General features: G+C 41.7%; 2 protein-coding genes across 3 annotated transcripts in view; one reads left to right on the forward strand and one right to left on the reverse strand.

The window, feature by feature from the left end:
* Positions 1–1,999: 1,999 nt before the first annotated feature.
* Positions 2,000–2,674, forward strand: tmem125a (transmembrane protein 125a; the record flags this gene model as incomplete). Its single annotated transcript, XM_079505928.1, has 1 exon — positions 2,000–2,674. One exon carries the CDS (start codon positions 2,000–2,002, stop codon positions 2,672–2,674), a length of 675 nt encoding a protein of 224 aa, XP_079362054.1.
* Positions 2,675–5,918: 3,244 nt separating this feature from the next.
* The window catches only part of ap1m3 (adaptor related protein complex 1 subunit mu 3), a 45,035-nt gene continuing 31,859 nt past the window's right edge, over positions 5,919–19,094 (reverse strand). For both annotated transcript variants that reach the window (XM_079505810.1, XM_079505811.1), the window contains 6 exons: positions 18,094–18,236; positions 16,449–16,520; positions 15,507–15,665; positions 12,490–12,615; positions 12,277–12,352; positions 5,919–7,802 (listed from right to left, as the gene is read on the reverse strand). In XM_079505810.1, coding sequence (XP_079361936.1) covers positions 7,780–7,802; positions 12,277–12,352; positions 12,490–12,615; positions 15,507–15,665; positions 16,449–16,520; positions 18,094–18,236 — 599 coding nt within the window. In that variant the 3' untranslated portion in view covers positions 5,919–7,779. The remainder of the gene's footprint in view (positions 7,803–12,276; positions 12,353–12,489; positions 12,616–15,506; positions 15,666–16,448; positions 16,521–18,093; positions 18,237–19,094) is intronic.

A 19,094-nucleotide genomic window follows, 5' to 3' on the forward strand; every position in this document is an offset into this window, starting at 1 on the left:
AAAACAAGACAAATACGGTAGATGCATCTGAAATCAAAATGTATTCTGTAATCGGGTAGAATGTAAAGCATTTGCAGTGCTGTGTTTGTGTTAGCGCGGAACGCGGCCCGTGAGGACAAGCTGTAACTCCTGTCAGCTTGTCCCAGGCTGCGTGGGCTTACTTCGTGCACTGCCGATTTTGATAGCAATAAAGCCGCTGACAGCTTTTTAAAGACAAGCTGTCAACAGCCATAACCTTGAGCCTGTGTGTGTGTGTGTGTGTGTGTGTGTGTGTGGGGGGGGGGGGGGGGGGGTATAGGGCCACAACTACAGAAAATAGATTAAATATGCTAAGACTTAAAAACACAGGCTGAGCAAAGCACAGGCTTTTCACAGATGCAGTGCTAACTGCAGTCCATGAAAACACATTACCACAAAATGAACGGGATAGAAGAGAACAGAGCAGTGTAATGAAATGGAATGGAAGGAGTCAGTTTGACTGCCATAAGTCCTGACCCTAATTGAACACTATAAAAGCAGTATAGTAAGGGTAGAGTATACGACCTTGGCATACAGAATCCAGGAGAAACTGCTGTGAAGGTGTACAGTAGGTGTGTGTGCGTGTGTGTGTGTGTGTGTGTGTGTGTGTGCGTGTGTGTGTGTGTGTGTTGCAGTGGTGGAAAGTAACTAGGTACTGTAGTACTTCTACTCCACTACATCTCAGAGGCAAATCACAACTTTGGCAGGTCGATGTGAACATTGTGAACTTGTATATATTTTTCTACTTTGGTACTCTAAGTGTATTTTGAAACTAATACTTTTGTACTTTTACTCACGTAAAATTTGAATACAGAACTTGTACTTGTATAGAGAGTATGCGCATGCATAAAGTGAGTAGCAAATCGAGTGGCAAAGTGAGTTTAACGTTGTTTAATGCAATCAGATATGACTTTTCTGTTTAGATGTATGGGATGTCATGGCCATAAAGTAGGTTTTTTCCACTCAGTAGGCGTTCCCACATAACTTCTGGGTATGATGATGATGTCACGCGCATACCCTCTATTTCTACGGTGGTAGAAACAGAAAAAATAAAATTTGAGAACATCTTCCACCACTGGTGTGTTGCACAAAACTGACCATGGAGCCGAGTGTGTGCTGGAATCTTTGAGAGTTTACATGTGCATACGTGTGTGCATGTGCACAAGTGTGCGTTTCTATTTTTTTGTGCCTGCGTGGGCATTGTTTATTCTGTTGGCGGCTGACAGTGACTTTAATGCTGTTGCCTCTGTAGAGGGAACTCATTAGCATAGCGATAATGAGAGAAAGGTTGCCAGAGTCAGCATAGCAAGTTTTTCAGACAAAGTCAAAGCAGGTTTGGATGATCAGAGAAGCTACAAAATAGATGCTGGTCGTGTGTGTGTGTGCGTGTGCATGCGTGCGTGCTGCTCACTTGCACGCCAATGCCTGATTTATACTTGGATGTGCGATACAGGCGCCTCGCCACAATCACCTACAGTATATCTACTGTACACTACACAAGTTTAGATAGATGGCACACATCAGATATTCTATGTCCCCATGGAGAGGGATTTTGCTTTGTTCAGAGTGTTAATGAATGATCGGGACAAAGGGCTGAAAGATTTTCTGTCCTCCTGTAAATGCAACTATTGTATCTCTCCTCTCCCCAGGTGACTGATCGTTCTGCAACATTGACCTGAGGACTTCTGCAGATACTTCATTTGGAGGATTTGGATTCACTTTTGGGCAAGGGATCCAGAGTAAACCACAAAGGATCTCTCCATACACATAGAAACAAGAGACTATTTCTAAAGGTTGTTTTTGCATTTCAGCTTCATTACTCAGTATTGAGTCATTTACCGTAGGGGGGGGTCCAGCATCTTGTGTACACTGGGAGGGGCTACCATAATCCATTTACAAGACCTGTAAAGGGGCGGGCGGTGGTTATCCATTCCTCTGTAGTGGTGGCAGCCTTGTCTGACAGGCTGGGAGTGACTGGACGATGCCCGAACTGGAGGACTTCCCTCCCAGAGGGCTCCATGGCCCAGCCGACCCGGCCCAAATCCAGCACAGCATCCTGGAGGAGCAGGTGGAGCTGTGGTGGTTCAGAGAGCCTGGGAAGTCCCTGCTCTGCTACTGCGTTGCCATGCTGCTGATCCTGGGTTGCGGGCTGGGCGGTGTGGGCCTCCTGTCCACCACCACCAGCGTCTCAAGCGAGTGGCGACTGGGTGTAGGCACAGCGCTCTGCCTGCTAGCCCTGGGGGTTCTGCTTAAACAGCTTCTCAGCTCGGCCGTCCAGGACATGAACTGCATTCGAAGCAGGCGACGGATTGATATGCTCAAAAGTGGCGGCTTGTCAGATCTTCTGGTGGTCTTGATCACCGGACTGTCGTTGCTGATTTGTGGCACGGTTCTACTACGGTTGGCCCTGGCTAACCACATGCCAAAGCCGGGTCAAGCCCTGAATGACATGTACATCTCTGGCGTGGTTCTGCTGGCCGGAGGGGGGGCTGCGTTGTTGGGGGCTGGGGTGTACTCTGCTGCCGTGCTCCTGCTTGAGAGGACGAGGCATGGACGGAGGTTGATGGACCGTGTTGTGAATATCTTCACGGTTTCTGGACACATGGATCACCAGGCGCGCAGAGAGACAACCTCCAGTCTGGCTAACCTGATATGAGAATTTTAAGCGTGGCATTTACAGTACGTTATGTTATGTTTGTCCCAGTGGGTCAGACAATTTTGACACTGGAGTTTGAGGAGATTTCATGCACAAACATCAGGGACAACAGTAAAAGTTTTGAGATCCAGCCGAGACGACGGGCACAAAGATTCAAAACACATTTCACAGGATCCAGCTTCTTCGTTCAACTGCCGAGAAAGATGTTTGTAGAGAAGCTGCTTTTGTGCTTTGGTATGGAGGGAATTTAAATGGCACAGGTGCAGCGAGGAGATGTCTGTCTTCAATAACAGAACAAATGTGGGCAGAACATCACATTTGCACAATAATGGATAGAACTGTGGGCAGACAATGGGGATGCGAGACAAGCTGCCTATGGGAGAGAGGCAAGCAGGAAGTAATACGATTAAAGAATGAGAAATTGGGGAAGAAATGGGTTTATCTTTTTTTAAGGTTATTTTTATTGCATCTTATTGATTTCTGTGGATAAGAGACACAGGAAAGCAAGGGCAGAGAGGACGGGAAGACATAGATCCAGTTTGGAACTGAACCAGGGACGTTTCAGTTATGTGTGTGGTTTTCTTACGGACATCAGAATACATGGATTGGATTTGGGTATGGTGGTGAGTTATGAATGTAAGGAAGTGGCTAACAGCTGTATCTAAACTCACACATTCTAACATGATAAATCCTGTCACAATGGTAACCTATATTCTATGTTCCTTTGTGCACCTTCCATCTAGGTTCTGGAATGGATTATAGAGAGACAATAACAAATTAAAGGGTGTACAATTAGTATTTCCATTTTTACAGTCGACCTGTGATTCATTTACCTCGTCAAATGGAAAAATGAAAATGTACCAGGTTGCTGATGCAAAATAACTGTTAGCCTACACAGTAAAATCATCAGGGGACTATTTTATGCCTTGTAGGCGTGTCCATGCCAATTTTTTGCACCTGACACAACACGTCCTCCTCTCAGAGTTAAATTAACACCCAGGATTTTATTGTGTAGTAATATTAGAATATCAGCCTGGGTCCCACTGTGACACAAAACCTTTCTAGACTAGTTCATAGGTTGATTATTATTTGTTTTTCTACACGACACTTTTGTCAACACTGCAGGGTTTGCCATGACCTGCCTCTCCAAACCTCATGAGACTCAGAGAATAACCAATCGAACCATCACCTGCCTGTACCCATGACACAAGAATCATTGGTGCAATATTGATAAAGCACTTCAGAGAGCCTGCAAGGATTGTGTTTGCACAATAACACAGTATTGACTCAAATGCCCATAAACATGGAGGGCCCGATTCCCTAAAGCATCTCTGTAGTGTGGATATATTGCAGGGGTGATAGAGAGACATTAAATGACAATGACAACATGAAACCTAAATAGAATGACTATAGTAGACCTTAGGCATTGACCTGCCAAATTCTTTGACTGCCGACTTTAGATCGAACAGTTTTAAATACAACGAGGATGCTTTGGGGTAAATCCATTCCAAGGGTCTCACATAAAGGTTTTGTCAAATCAAGTCAGATTGTTGAACAGTATGGAGGTTGAAGAAATGCCAATTTATAAATCCTAGTTTACATTTTTAGCTTACCTTTTAATATGCTTACATCTTAAATGTGTGTGAGGTGCCCAATAATTCTTACTGTCATTGGTACCCATTACAATACGTAGGTATTATGGTACCTGTATATGATTTGTTTATAGACATAGTGAGAAGTGAAGGTTGTGATTATCTGAAGACCAAGCTGAAGATGAAAGCACATTATAATTTAGGACCCCGATTTATGGAATGAATGTAAAAATCACAAATGAGTGCATCACACTGAATCAAATAGTGTCCTTTCAAAAGGTGAAACGTCCAACCATTCAGAACATCATTGCACTTGCACCGAGATACTTATTTCATAATAAAAGTTGTGTTGCCTCAAAAGTAAAAAATAAATAAAAACTAAGGTAAGGTAAGAAACAGAACTTGGTACTGAATGGTGGCAAATGAAAGTCACTAAGAATATATGCAAATCTTTCCCAAAGCCCCCGCGAGTAATTGATCAGCTTTGCAGTTTTATCAAGAAACTCAGAAAAAGGACGTGCATTGTTAGACTGGGGTGTGAGTGTGCATGCTTTGCTGTGTGCCAGTCACACCTCCTTATCGCTCTGTGCATATGCATAGCCTGTTGCTGTGAGACAAGGAGGTCACAGAGTCAGCCATTGTTAGAGTGATGACGGACAGCTGAGTGGAGGGACAATGCACAAGGCGGCAGCCTGCAGGGGCTGGCATTGGCTTGCACCGCGCGCACACACACACACACGCGCACACGCTCTTAATACTTTTACAGTTCCCACCCACTTTTACACATCAAATCCTGTCAATTACAGGAGGTGCCGATTTGAGTTTGTAAACTTGTTAGAATTGGATAAATTAACACTTTCACTGCTCTCTCTCTCTCACACACACACACACACACACACACACACACACACACACACACACACACACACACACACACACAGATGTGTAATCGCCATTCACAGAAGACTGTCCCCTGACCTACAGTAAATCCATGGCAGGTTGTGTTTGTATATGCATGACAGCGAGGAGACGACGGGCTGGTGCGGTTGATACAGAGGTGACGGGGAGCGAGAAAAAAAGAGGGGGCTGTTGTGAGGATGCAAGGCTTGTCATGTCAGGCTGAGACAATTTGTCAAAGAGACCGAGTAAGATGTACACAACAGCTTAGGCTGCGTACTGCAGTCCTGAGAGGCAGAGCCAAACTGTTGTATGAACTTGAAGCTTGATTTCTGCTTTGATTTAAGTTGTGTGCCAAAATGTGCCTACTACGGTACAGGCTCACACCACGTTGTAGTGCGAGGTACAATGAATATCAAGCAAGCCTTAACTGTAGCACAGCAACCCTGCAACAGCCTGCTAGATCTTGCTTGAAGACCTTTTTAGAAAGTAATCTGAGATTTCTTCCTGTTGTATTTTGCATAATGGAATTTTTACCAGCCATAAAATAATTTGAATGGTAACAAGGACAGCTGGTGTGCAGTCAGCTCTTCATGGGAGTCGGAGCCAAATAAGCACAAACACAACTTGATAGCCATATGCTGCAATCAGTACAAAACACCCTTTTGACTTCAGTTGTCTGCATCAAAGCATCCTCAGGTTTGTACACAAAATTACAAATTGTGTACATTACAAAAAAAAGCAATTATACTACATACAGACAAGATACAAAATTTATTTTCCAAATATATCCCTTTCCCCCCCCCATTTACAAACAGTTTGATAAATACATGAAAAAAAACCAGATCCTGTAAAAACGAATTTTACATTTACACACAAGTTGCAAATGGAACTTTGGGGTTGTGTCGTTACAACAGAGACGCAGTGAATTGATTTGAGAGGTTCAAGCAGAAACACAGAAGTCTATTCTACGCTGTAGGCCGTGTAGTTGAACTGATGATGGTGAAACAACAAAGCATGAACAAGAGGCAGCAAATTACACCAGACACTACCGTACAGTATTGGACAGGGCTTTGATGGCCAAGAAAAAAATAAGAACAGTGCAGAAAGTTATTATTCAAGTTATTCTAACTTCAGGGGTTTCCCCAACTTCTGGTCCTACATGGTTTGGTTTATTAAAAAGGGTATAACAAGTATCATCCCTTTACAGAGTACAAATGGCACTTAACCACTTAAACTATATCCTTCATTGACCGGAGTAACCCAGAGGTCAATACTTGGCCCCTTTCTTTTTCCTCCTCTAACCATAGGTCTTTGTCAGCAATATCTATAGGCTCACAATGCATCGCTTAGCCACTTAAACCCCATTTTATACAAGTTCTACAATGTTTTTGCAGGGCAATAATGCAGTAGGTGATCTACTAGCTCACAATTGCAATTGCTCTGATTGCATTGTGGAGCGCTGTGAACTTCTAGATGTGCTATTTTAGCTTTAACATGCCCAAAGTAGGGACACCAAGTTGAAAGTATGGTTTAAAGGATGACATCAAATACAAGACAGTTCCCATTCCTTCACTATTTTCCTTCCAGTTGCCATTTGCCAGCTGATTGGGAGAATGAGAACGAGGACAAGGTTTCTGGCCTCACAAGCGTGTCGACAATATTATGTTACACAGCCGGCGGCTCTGACAATCTTACACCTTATTAATCATTGATCTGGCTGTGCCGTCACTGGTGTCGATTTCAATGCACTGGGGCTAATGTTGGCCTCACTAAAGGGAATGATACTCATACAAAGAACAGTTTACATGGATAATACAGGAACAAACATCTTGCCAAAAGTGAGACTGTGGTATTCATGGCCAAAATGTCACATCCCTCGAACAACATGTGACCTATAGGTATGAAATCCAACCAGAACCATCTCTCTTGAAGAAAGAAAATGACTACTGTGCATGAATTTCAGTAGCTTAAGTCATGTCTACATTATCATGTAGAAATGTCTATCTACATGTATCATGAGAAATAAACATTACTATAACTGCCCCAAAATACAAATGGCGATTTTATATGTTCCACAATAAAAACAGGCCAAACACTGTGGCTCATAAATCATAACTCAATCCCAAGCATGACGTAACTTTTAATTGTTAATTGTTGTGCAGTGCAAGTCTAAAAATGCAGTTTCTGAAATCCTTCAAATGGTACCCATGTCCCATATACCATGTAATAAAGTTTGCAAGGTTTCATATTGTGAATAGAAAACGAGAGCCTGTTAAATCCAGACGGGCTAGCTAGTGTCCAAGTTCATAGTTCATAATAAAATGTGTTCCTGCAGTCCAGAGGGACGCGTTAAAACCACAGCTCGGAGGTGATGGCATAAATCGTTTGTTCTGGGATCAGCAACAATTACACATCCGTCTTGCAGGAAGGGCTGAAAAGAATGTCTGCATTTGTCTCATGCACAGCGTGAAGAAAGTTTGACGTCTTCCCCTCCTCTTGTCCTCTGCTGTCCCTCGCTGCCAGGGAGTCACAGGGAGAGATGGGAAAGAGAGGAGGGAGAGAGAGAGAGCGAGAGAGAGAAAGTATCCATTCGTCTGGCCGCATGTGTGCCCTTTAGTTTGTCCGAAGCTGGTAATCTGCCAAGAGATGTACCAGGGAAGCATTAACACACAGTCATCGTCTCCTCTTCACCTCTGCACATCACATTACCACCAATATTAGCATTGTTAGTGTCCTAACCAGTGTGTGTGTATATACAGTGTGTGTGTGTATATATATATATATATATATATATATATATATATATATATATATATATATATATATATATATATATACACACACACACACACATACACACACACACATACACCTATTTTGAGGGGCCCTAGTCCCTCCTATATCCAGTTGTTAGTGTCCGTCCACAAATCGTCCTACACAAACATTACATTCCCATTCACAAGGAATGGAGAATTTTACGTCAGTGTCTGAGCAAATAGACAAATGTCTACTTTACGTTACGATGACAAATTCCCTAACACAAACACAAAATTGATATGTTGTATATATACTAGGCTTTCAATTCTCAATAACAAGTTGGCGAGAGTTGTGTGTGTGTGCGTGCGCCGTGGCGTGCATGCTCTACATATATAAGCTCACAGTCACATATGTATGTCTACTGCACATGTATGTACAGTATGTGTGTATTGAGGTCATTTGAGCCCGGGTAACACGCATCAACGCAGACATTGTACTGTTGAGATATAACAGGCGACGGATTACCGTTTGTCAACCAGCATTGGACATACATGACAATGTATGTGAAGAACAAGAAGATCACACATCATCGTCAAGTAGAGAGCTACTCCAGCCCACACCGTTTCTTAAATCAGAAACACTATTTTCTAGTAGTACATAATTATAATATTTTACTATTTTCTAATAGTATATAATTATATATTTTTTTTGTTCATTTCCCCATCTGCCTGATCAATCATAGCAAACTTTGAACAAACTTTGAACAAACTTTGTCCTACACAAACATTAAATTCCCATTGACAATGGAGAATTTTACATCATAGTGTCTATTTTATGTCATGACATGACGCAAATTGTGATTGGCCAGAATGAGATGATGATGTTAAGTATGTTGATGTACGATGATAAGAGCGCCCCTCACTTCACACAGGTGTGATTCTTGTTATATTATGTGTTGTCCTCTTTTATATGGACCAACGGGTCTTAAATGAAGTTTATTATTATATTATCATCATGAAACAGCAATGTGTAAAACACTGCATAACACTGCAAATTTAACTGCCAGGCATATCTTCAGGCGCCCTGTCACCCGTGCCAGGCAAAAACTACAAAGAGGACCCTGTGACGTGGCTTGTGAACCAAAAGTATTAGCCGTCCATGTTTCAATCGTGAGCATGGTTCCTTCAGTGGGTTGAGTAAATGTGAGTGATCTGATCCTTCACTAGCATTAAAACGCTAATCTGTTAACTGGAGCCTCATGCTAATCTTTGATTGAGCTTTATGACAACGCTTCTAGGAACATCTTTGGGACATCTAGGGGCCACAATCTGCATTGATTGTGGCCCCTAGATGTGTCACAGAGACTACATTTTTTGGAGAGCGTTTTACTCATTGCTCGCTGTCTGAATACCAAAAAAACAAAAAACAAAAAAGGTCATTACAATGTTGACATATTATTGCTTATAGCTACTTTAACTATAATGGACACACCTTATCGTTACATACAAATTAATGCTTATACTCCTCATCTAGACCTCATAACAAACATTAGGTTACACACCGATGGTCCTTGAGTAGAGACAATACCATTCAGAACGCACCACATTGTTACTGTAATAAGGTCTAATGCCATCATTGTAGATATAACACACATAAGCTGCATAACCCATCTCAAACACGACCGTATGTGTCACATTCTAGCCCATGCACAAATAACCAAATGGACACGTTATGGTCCATTTGGTTACAACTGTGCACTCCTCAGTTATAAATGGCTAATGACAATGTTACAGTGTGTGTGAGTTAGCGGGAGCCAGATGCTAGTGAAAGGAGTCAGCATGACAGTGAATGACTGTTCATCACAACTTAATTAATAAGTCAACACGGCCAGTGTAATGTAATGCATCATGCTGCATTACTATTCAGAATATGAGGGCCTTTGTGCGAGTAGTAGAAATCTGATCATCATCGACTCCCCGTGTTGCTGATGGTAGTGATAAAAGAAAGGCGATAGTCGCCCCTTTTTTGCCCTCTCTTCTCCCTGGTTGCCTTCGTTCTCCTAGCCATCATCCTCTCCCTCCCACTTCATCATGCTGAGTAGAGAAAGGTGATAGTCCCCTCCCTCCCTCCCTCCTGCTCGTCCCGTCCATTTCCTGCCTCCCTCCCTCCTGCTCGTCCCGTCCTTTTCCTGCCTCCTGCACGTCCCGTCCTTTTCCTGCCTCCTGCTCGTCCCGTCCTTTTCCTGCCTCCCTTCCCCCGAGACAGACACACACACACACACACACACACACACACACCACCCCCACCACCCCTCAAAAATAGCCGATCTACAAGATCACAACGCATCGCAGTGTGTTGTGAGCTTGTAGATCTGCATCATAGCGGCCAAACCTCTAGTATATTAAAACGAGCTAATGGGTTGACAAGCAGGCCGGCCAGCAGGCGACCGCAGCATCACTATGACCATATATGGGCATAAAAGGGACAAGGACTGACACATACAAACTGACACATATGGGTATGCCCATATACAGGTGATACATATCGGTTGGATCAGCACTGGACCACCTTCATTGAAATGAATAGGTATATAATAGATGCATAAAGAAGATATACAACTTTATGGTGAGTGCGGCTTCAAAGTAAAACAATACAGGCCTTTTACTTGTAACAGAGTATTCTTTTGTACATTGTGGTATTGATACTTTTACCACCACTTCCCTGGCCTATAGTCAGTCACCTTGGCAGCATGAGTGCCACTCTGGGATCTTCCTGGCCCCCAGCGGCATCATTCAATGTCTCCCATCCTGACAGAGCCATTTAACCCATTCAGACGTCGAAATTTAAAAAACAAATGTTTTCTAAATCATGACAATTTTCTGAAAGATTTGAGGCACATTTTAACGATCTTTCAAAAATAGCAGACCTACAAGTTCATAGCGCGGCACTCGGTGCCGCGCTATGAGCTTGTAGATCTGCTATTTTTCAATAGCTAAATTATAACAATGTATGTAACCACCAAAAGGGTTCCCGCTCAAAATGGGTTAATGTATATCGTTGCTGTCGGGTAGTAACCCCTTATCTCCATATTTTAACTTGTGTCTTTTTTTTGTAAATGAATGCCCTACTTAGACAGAGTCCCACTGTGCTACAGCGTCACACAAAAGCATCAAAAGAAGCAGATAGCAGATCTGCAAGCTTGAGCTTGTAGATTTGCTACTTTTGCTCTTTTTGAATATGAAATGTGAAAAGTAAACAGTTTTGGACATATGAGGTTTCCACCCGACAGAGACAATATGATTGATGTGCTATACTGTGGTTCATACGTAGGCCATACAGCTGCTGTGAAACCCAAGGAAGTTTGGGAATGGGTCCAGCAGAGGTATTGGGTGCATTTCTCCAGGTAGCGTCTATTTCCATCTGCACCTACTGAACTCAGGCTATTTAGGAAGATGCTGTATAATCTTTTCAACATTTCCTTAATGCGTATATTGGGTTTTTTTGACACATCAGTGCACATTTAGATTTAGCTATACTCAGCATATTTGCCATTTCAAAAGATCTTCATGAATATTGCCTCGGTAAGCTAATGGCTAGTGTTTCCGTCCTTGGCGTACACTATGCGCCAACACTGGAACCCCGCTCAGTCCTCGGCTCGTCTCTCACAGTTACAGACAAAGGTAATGTATATGATGAATGTGATAATGGTGTGGGTTTATTCTTAAAGCAGTGACTGAATTTAAACCTTCTGGGCACTAACCAAGTGGAGCGGTTTGGCCTGGCATTGTTTGGATCTTGTTCATTAGCCGTGTCTAAATTCTGTCTTAGTAAATTAAAATTTGTACTAAGCCAGTCTGTAGAGGGCTAGTGGAATTTCCATCTGTAGCAGATATTGTGGTGTCATTCTTACCCCATGAGGCCATGTCTCCTAGTGACAGAGCCAGGTAATGGATATGATGGATGTGATACAGTGAGGTTCAATCCTAGTGTGTGCAATGCATGGTGGTACTGACAGAATTAGATTATTCTCCCTGATGGCAGGTTACAAAACGTATTTCCACTTTCAGGCGATCATTCAGCTATCAATCAATCAATAAATCCAAGTTATGTATATATTGGGGCGCCTCATGGTTAGGGTGTATACGATATGTTAGGTCACAGCCTATGTGAGCAAAATGACCTGATCAGTGAGTCCCTAGTTCAATATCCCAGCTGGAGTCCAGCAGTATCTCAAAAGAATGTTTAAAATGCCCAGACTATAACAAACAACAAGATAAAGTTTTGTACATAGTAATTTCATATCAAGACTTAAATCAGTAGTAGTGTTATAGTATATAAGAATCAGGGACTTACCTCCACTTTGTGTGATATATCGTACCCATGGTAATGCCTGGTAACCACTCTTCTCAATGATCTTCAGATAGCGCACCTAAGAAGCACAGACAAAACTAAAATGGTCAAAATAAAATAAATGCATGGGCATAATCATTGTTATTTGGTTTAAAAGAGGGACGCAAAAGATAAAGTCAAACTTTTGTGTGAGAGTACGTAGTTTTGTCGTCCTACCTGAATCCCAGACACAGTGAAGTAAGGGATCTCAAAGTTGACAGTAATTGGTCTCTTTCCCTCAAGCTCAGCACTTTCCACACTGGGCAGCCCGAAGTGAGCACGCATCATATACTCTTTACCTCCCTACACACACACACACACACACACACGCACACACACGCACGCACACAAACACTTATTAAAAACAAGGCAAACAGATACTGTAAGTAATCAGGGGTGGCTCAGGGGTAGAGTGGCCGGATGAGAACCGCAAGGTTCCCAGTTCTAACCCAGGCTCCCCAGAGTTAGTGTCGAAGTGTCCTTGAGCAAGACACTGAACCCCTATTTGCTCCCGATGTGCAGGTTGGTGCCTTGCATGGTTTCTTCTGTCATCAAAGTGTATGAATGTGTGTGTGAATGTAATGCACAATCTATGTAAAGCACCTTGGATAAAGGCGCTATATAAATGCACCATTTACCACCATTTATTTTGGCTCAGCCAACATTCACCTGACAATATTAATTTCACATACAAGCTCTGCTAAAACAGTTCATCTTGAACATGTATTGTTTCACAGTGCATCCACATGTGTAGTTTTGTTATGCAGGAATTCACTTGCCAGCTAGCCTAATGAACGCTATAGAGGGTATGTGCGTGACATCATCATCATACTCGGAAGTTATGTGGGAAAAACTACTTTCTGGCCTTGACAGCCCATACATCCAAACAGAAAAGTCCTATTTGATTGCATTAAACAATGTTAAACTCACTTTGCCACTCAGATTTTTCACTCACTTTATGCATGCGCATACCCTCTATTGGAAGTGAACATATTGCATATAGCAAAAAAACAAAAATAAAACTGCAACAAAGTACAGCAACAACATCTGTATTAATGTAGGAAACCTCATATTTGTTAACGATTTCCCTGCCAATGGTTGATAAAGAATACTTTTCAAAGAACCAATGGCATAATATTGCACGCAGCACTATTAAATATGTAGCGAGTAGTTTTTATTTTGAAGTTTCAGTCTGAAATGGAAGCCTGTGTGTTTCTGAACCTGGTTTGTGTACAAGTGAGAGACAGACGGCCAGCTAGTGCTGCACAATTAATCGACAAAAGATCAAGATCTAGATTCAGACACCTATGCAATCTCAATTCATTTTGTGAAGAATCATGCAGCACTAGTTGGCTGTCCAATTCATTTTACTCTTGAATTTGTTTGTTTTCTCACTAAATATTTTCGTGGGAAAAATGAGAATCGTGTGAGAATCGTGATCTCAATTCTTGTGGAGGAAAATCGAGATTCACATTTGAGCAAGAATCGTGCAGCACTACGGCCAGCTCAGCATGTTTGCTACAGTACTACGTGGCTAATTTCAAACCTATAATGTTTTCAGATACATATTTTATCGTGCTGATCAGTGATTACCGGTAAGTTTAAAATGAGAAATAAAGTGTAAAAACGGAGTAGTTCTGTAAACAAAATCAGCTGTGTTTGGAAGAACGTGCATCAATGGGAATAAAACAGGTGAATGAAATCAAGATAAATTTGTATTTATGCAGGCCTCATTACGTCATCACGCAGCCTGTTTTCTTTCAAAGGAAGTAATTAAAATTAGATTTTTATGGCCTTTTGATTTAAAGATACATGGAAATATTCCCATTGTTTTGGCATCTATTGTTAGGTATGCCCATACTATGACCACGGATATGCTCTAAAAGTGTGAAAAACATATCTTTCATTTCACTACAACTATGTCTTTAAGATAAAACAAATAAGAGACATCATTAATTATTATAGTTAATACTTGATGTTTGTGTGTTGGTAATCTGGCTTTCTTACAGAAGCTGTGAAGAATTAAATGAGCCAGAAGACCAGGGGAATAATGTGTGAGAAGTAACTTAATCATTTCCTTATCACAAGCCGCCGCTGGCATGTCTGGTCCCACCTACTGTCAGTCTGAGCTAGCCACACCGTGCCCTGCCTGAAGCCAAAGCTTTAGGGATAAAATAACCGTCACGAAATGCAGTTTCCAAAAAGAACAGTCGATTTGACCGTGTTCACAGGCTGAACAGGCTGTGCTTCATACTCAAACAGTGTAATGATGTGTCACTTGTAATGGTAATACTTATTGACCTTCTTTGACAGGGAGAAGGTATGACAAATTACTGTGGTGAGATCAGGACTCTACAGTAGACAAGAGGAACATAAAAATGATGCCTTTGTTTACATCTTATCACCAACAGGAAAGATGGCAGATGGGGCTGTTGAGGAGTACATGATAGGAGATAACTTTTAAACTGGGATTTAAAACCCACCAACTTCCGACATTACACAATGGAGACCATGAAGTCAAGATCATCTTAGATGTACAGTCCAACACCTGCACATGTTTGGATATGTACTAGCCTTCGTTCAGGCCATATGTATTATTTATGTTTATATTTTGTACATTGTGTATTTGCCCTGCGACTAAAAGAGTAGCACTTTGGTGATTTGTTGTATATATTTCAGAGGTACTTTGAGGTGCATCATGGATGTATTATTTGCTGTTCTGTAATTTGACATGTACGATGTAGCATTGAAGTGTAATTTTATTTCTGCCTCTTGGCCAGTTGTCACTTGTAAAAGAGATGCAGTCTCAGTGTGTTTTACTGGTTTTAATAAAGAAGGGACAGAACTGCTTACTTGTTAGGACAACTAGGTCAAATAGATAATCCATATAGAATGATGATCAAAGAATGATGTACTGTATTTGAGTACTTGATATTTTTGTTCCAGGCAACTTCTTTTTGCGTTTATAACCTATTAGACCAGATTACGCTGTAAATAATATTTATGTAGGTGATGCACAATAAATGGAAATAAATTTCAAAATAATTGTACCGTTCATATATTGAACATCCGTTTGGGCCTGGGTCTATAAACAAATAATGTTATCTTATGCTGAAATAGAACAGTGTGTTATACTTACAGGGAAAGACTTGATGTTCCATTGCACCACACTCTTCTCAGTGTGTTATACTTACAGGAAAAGACTTGATGTTCCATTGCACCACACTCTTCTCGGGGACCCACTTGGCACTACCAGTGCTGGTTTTGAACTTGGGAGAGTCTGCATCGCTGGGCACTGGCACCAGAATGGCCACGTTGTTGGCAGTGGAGCGGCTCTTGAACTGACTCCGAGCCTGGCCCAAGGGAAGAAACAGTAATGTTCAAACAGTGGTTCATAATTAACCTTTTAATTTCAAGGACCCCCATACCCGAGCGTTGCCGTTATGGGGACCTGGTCACTGCTGGACCCCCATACCCGAGCGTTGCAGTTATGGGGACCTGGTCCCTGCTGGACCCACTTTGAGAACCACTGTGTAAAAAGGTTACCAAGGGTCAATCAAGGTCTGGTCAATAAGGGTACGTTCAAATGGTTATACAACAAAGACCGCCATTCTTGCATTTTTTACTTTTCATGAAACAATATTTATGCCAAATGCATTGGACTCCTTTTTGAGTGGTGCAACCACTCCAAGGAACAGCAATGTCTGTGTTAACCTATGTGACTATGTTTGTGTGACTCATGTGTGACTATGAGTACCAGTAGGGGCGCTGTTGTGCCAGAAACAGAGAGAGAGAGATATTGCTGCACTGTTGCCTGCTAATGAGAGAGAGGGGGGGGGGGGGGAGTTGCACCACTCAGTTCACACAGGTGTGATTTTTTATATTACTAGTGAACTGTTTAGTCAGAGCTGCAAGAAGTGGATGACATGAATCTATGAGGCTATTATCTCTATGCATTTCTGTCAGTCACTACAGCCCCTTCACTGCATGGATTAGCCATCTACAGTGACAGGGAGATGCAATGAATGTGCGAGTGGCTGAAGAAAGGGTTCAGCCAAATAATTAAATATATATGAGGATATGGTAGCGAATAGGGTCTGAGTGTGTGTGTGTGTCACAAATGTGGTTGTCATTACCTTAACCTTGATCTCCACACGGCTGTGGGAGAACTTCTCAATCACACTCTCGATCCATATGAGGGGCTTCACCTGCCAGAGAGGAGACATCATTACATATCGCTGCTGTCGGGCAGAGGTCTTGCATGTCCAAAACCGCTACATTTCAGTAACTCTGGAGACAATGTTATTATTTAGTCACAAGCGCTTGCCAACACATTTCACTAAATATTGATCAATTGTATTCATTATAGTCAATTTAAGTCAAACATTTTCAAAATGGCAAAAGCAGTCGATCTACAAGCTCACATGTCGCATCATGATGTGTTGTGGGATTGTAGATCAATACTTTTGCACGACACGGTCATGCATCAAAGCATAAAATAGGGTATTAATCATGACAACATATGAAAATACGGAGATACAAGGTTTCTGCGTGACAGTGATTATATAGAATATATAGGCAGAGAGAGAGAGACATTTATAACAGATGTGATACAGAATTCATCTACAGTGTCATGTTTATTGTGTAATTTACTGTAAATTACAGCCATTTGTAAAACACCTAATGATGGGGGGCGGGGGGATATGTGAACATCAGTCTTGGTGATGCTAGTATATCATTTTATCCTAGACTTTTATCCTAGTACGGCTGCATGACACCTGCACATGTGGAAAAGATGTGCCTAGATGGCATAGGGCCAGTCAACTTGTGTCGGTACATGTGAAGCACTTTTAAAAAGGCTGTTAAAAAGGCTCAGTGTATAATTGTATGTGTCGACTGGATGGGTCAGAGAACAGCATCATTGATGTTTAACCCCCTTAACACATTCCATCCATAGGACGTATGGAAACGTCATAGGGAATCCAATCGATGGATGCTATGGACGTGTGTACACGTCCTAGCACATCTGCAATGATATCAGGCGAGAGAATAATATTCAGATTTTTTTTCTTTTATTTTTGCCTCTAAGGCCACCGTATGCTTCGCTCTTCATTCATATTAGCGTCCCGTTCACTTGTTGTGAACCTTAGTGCGGCAAAGTTTACAGGATTGGCCCGTTTTGAACAAAAAGCCTCAAATCATGAACGCAGCGTGCAATTTACGTGAAATCTTTCACGGACTTTCCTACTAGGCTGAGGAATATATCCAACCCTTTTCACATTGGCCTGTTATAGCACCACCAACAGGTGGCAAAACACGTTTTTGGAACAAAATGCCTCAAATCATCCAATTGCCATCCAAGGCATAAGAAGAAATGGCACCCTTTTCACATTGGCCTATTATAGTGCCACCAGGAGGCCACAACCTGACCTGCCCTGGTGGAGACCTGTGTCCCGAGGGGCACTATCTAGTTATACAATGTTTTTCTTTTTATTATGTGTTTTATGTATTTTGTACTCGATAGACCCTCTGGCAAGTCTGAAATATACCGGTAGTTAGAATTGAATATCTGTCTTTAGGGGCATGTGTGTATGTATGTGTATCTGTGAATGACAGCGGTATTGAGACGTGATAAATACTTCTGTCTTTACTGTCAAGGGACACAACTAAAATGTGACTAAAACTAATTGAAAACTATTGAAGAGACTATGACTAAAACTAAAATAAAAATCTGCTGCCAAAAACAACACTGGTGTGTGTGTGTGTGTGTACACGACTCACTGTAGTGTTGAGGCGGTAGGACATGAGTTCGCTCTCTCCATCGGGGGGGATGAAGGAGATGGTGCGGTCATTTTCAAAGCGAGACAGGCGCACGCATTGGTGGAACTTGACGTCCTCCAGCTCCACCGCTTTACTCTTCTCTCCTGACAAACACACATACACACATAAGCTGGGGGGTTGACACTAGCGACAGGGTCCACAGTACACATAGGGACAATTGTGACCAGATTTGACTGAGAGACTGCCATCGCGCAAATTCCAGCTTTTCACCAGAGGAGAATTATTATTATTATTTTTTTCCCAAAATTTGTTTATAGCACATGCAGACTCTTCACATACTAGAGCATGTCTGAAATAAGTGTCAGAGCTGAAATCGACATGTAAATATGAAATAAATGCTTAAACATGTAGCTAGGTGTAATGTTAGAGTCCACAGAAGTGAACCTTTCAAGCCTGTTTTCTCAACTCGCTGTTTTCTGCAAGACATTACTCTATAAGCCATATCTCCAAAACTGGTGGGTCAAACTGAACAACCAATGTCAATTTGAAGCTATGATTCCCTGCTTTCATATGACATGAAAAAACGAAAATTAAAAAAAACTCAATGGCAGTCCCTCAGTCAAATTTAGTCACAATTGGCAATGTCTGACATACACACATGATGCATACAAATGCCAAAAAAGACTGAATGTTTGGTGGATCATGTAATGACTATGAAACACTGTTCTATCCATAATTCTATATAAGGCGTGATAGAAAGCTTGAGACAGAGCTTATACATGTAGCAGTAACAGTGTTACTAAAGAATGTTCTGATGTTTCGGTGCTGTTCTGATGTTTACCTTCATTTGTCATTATTGATAAATATTTACACCAACTGCAGGGAAGTCATTCTATCCCCTGCCACTACACTACATAGCAATGAAACAATGAAAAAGGATTTCTTAAAGTTGATATTTAAAAAGCCTTAGGAAAGGACAAGTCAGCTCTAGGTGAACGTAA

The sequence above is a fragment of the Electrona antarctica genome (genome assembly GCF_951216825.1).
Source record: "Electrona antarctica genome assembly, chromosome: 7".
In the NCBI taxonomy this organism is placed as follows: domain Eukaryota; kingdom Metazoa; phylum Chordata; class Actinopteri; order Myctophiformes; family Myctophidae; genus Electrona; species Electrona antarctica.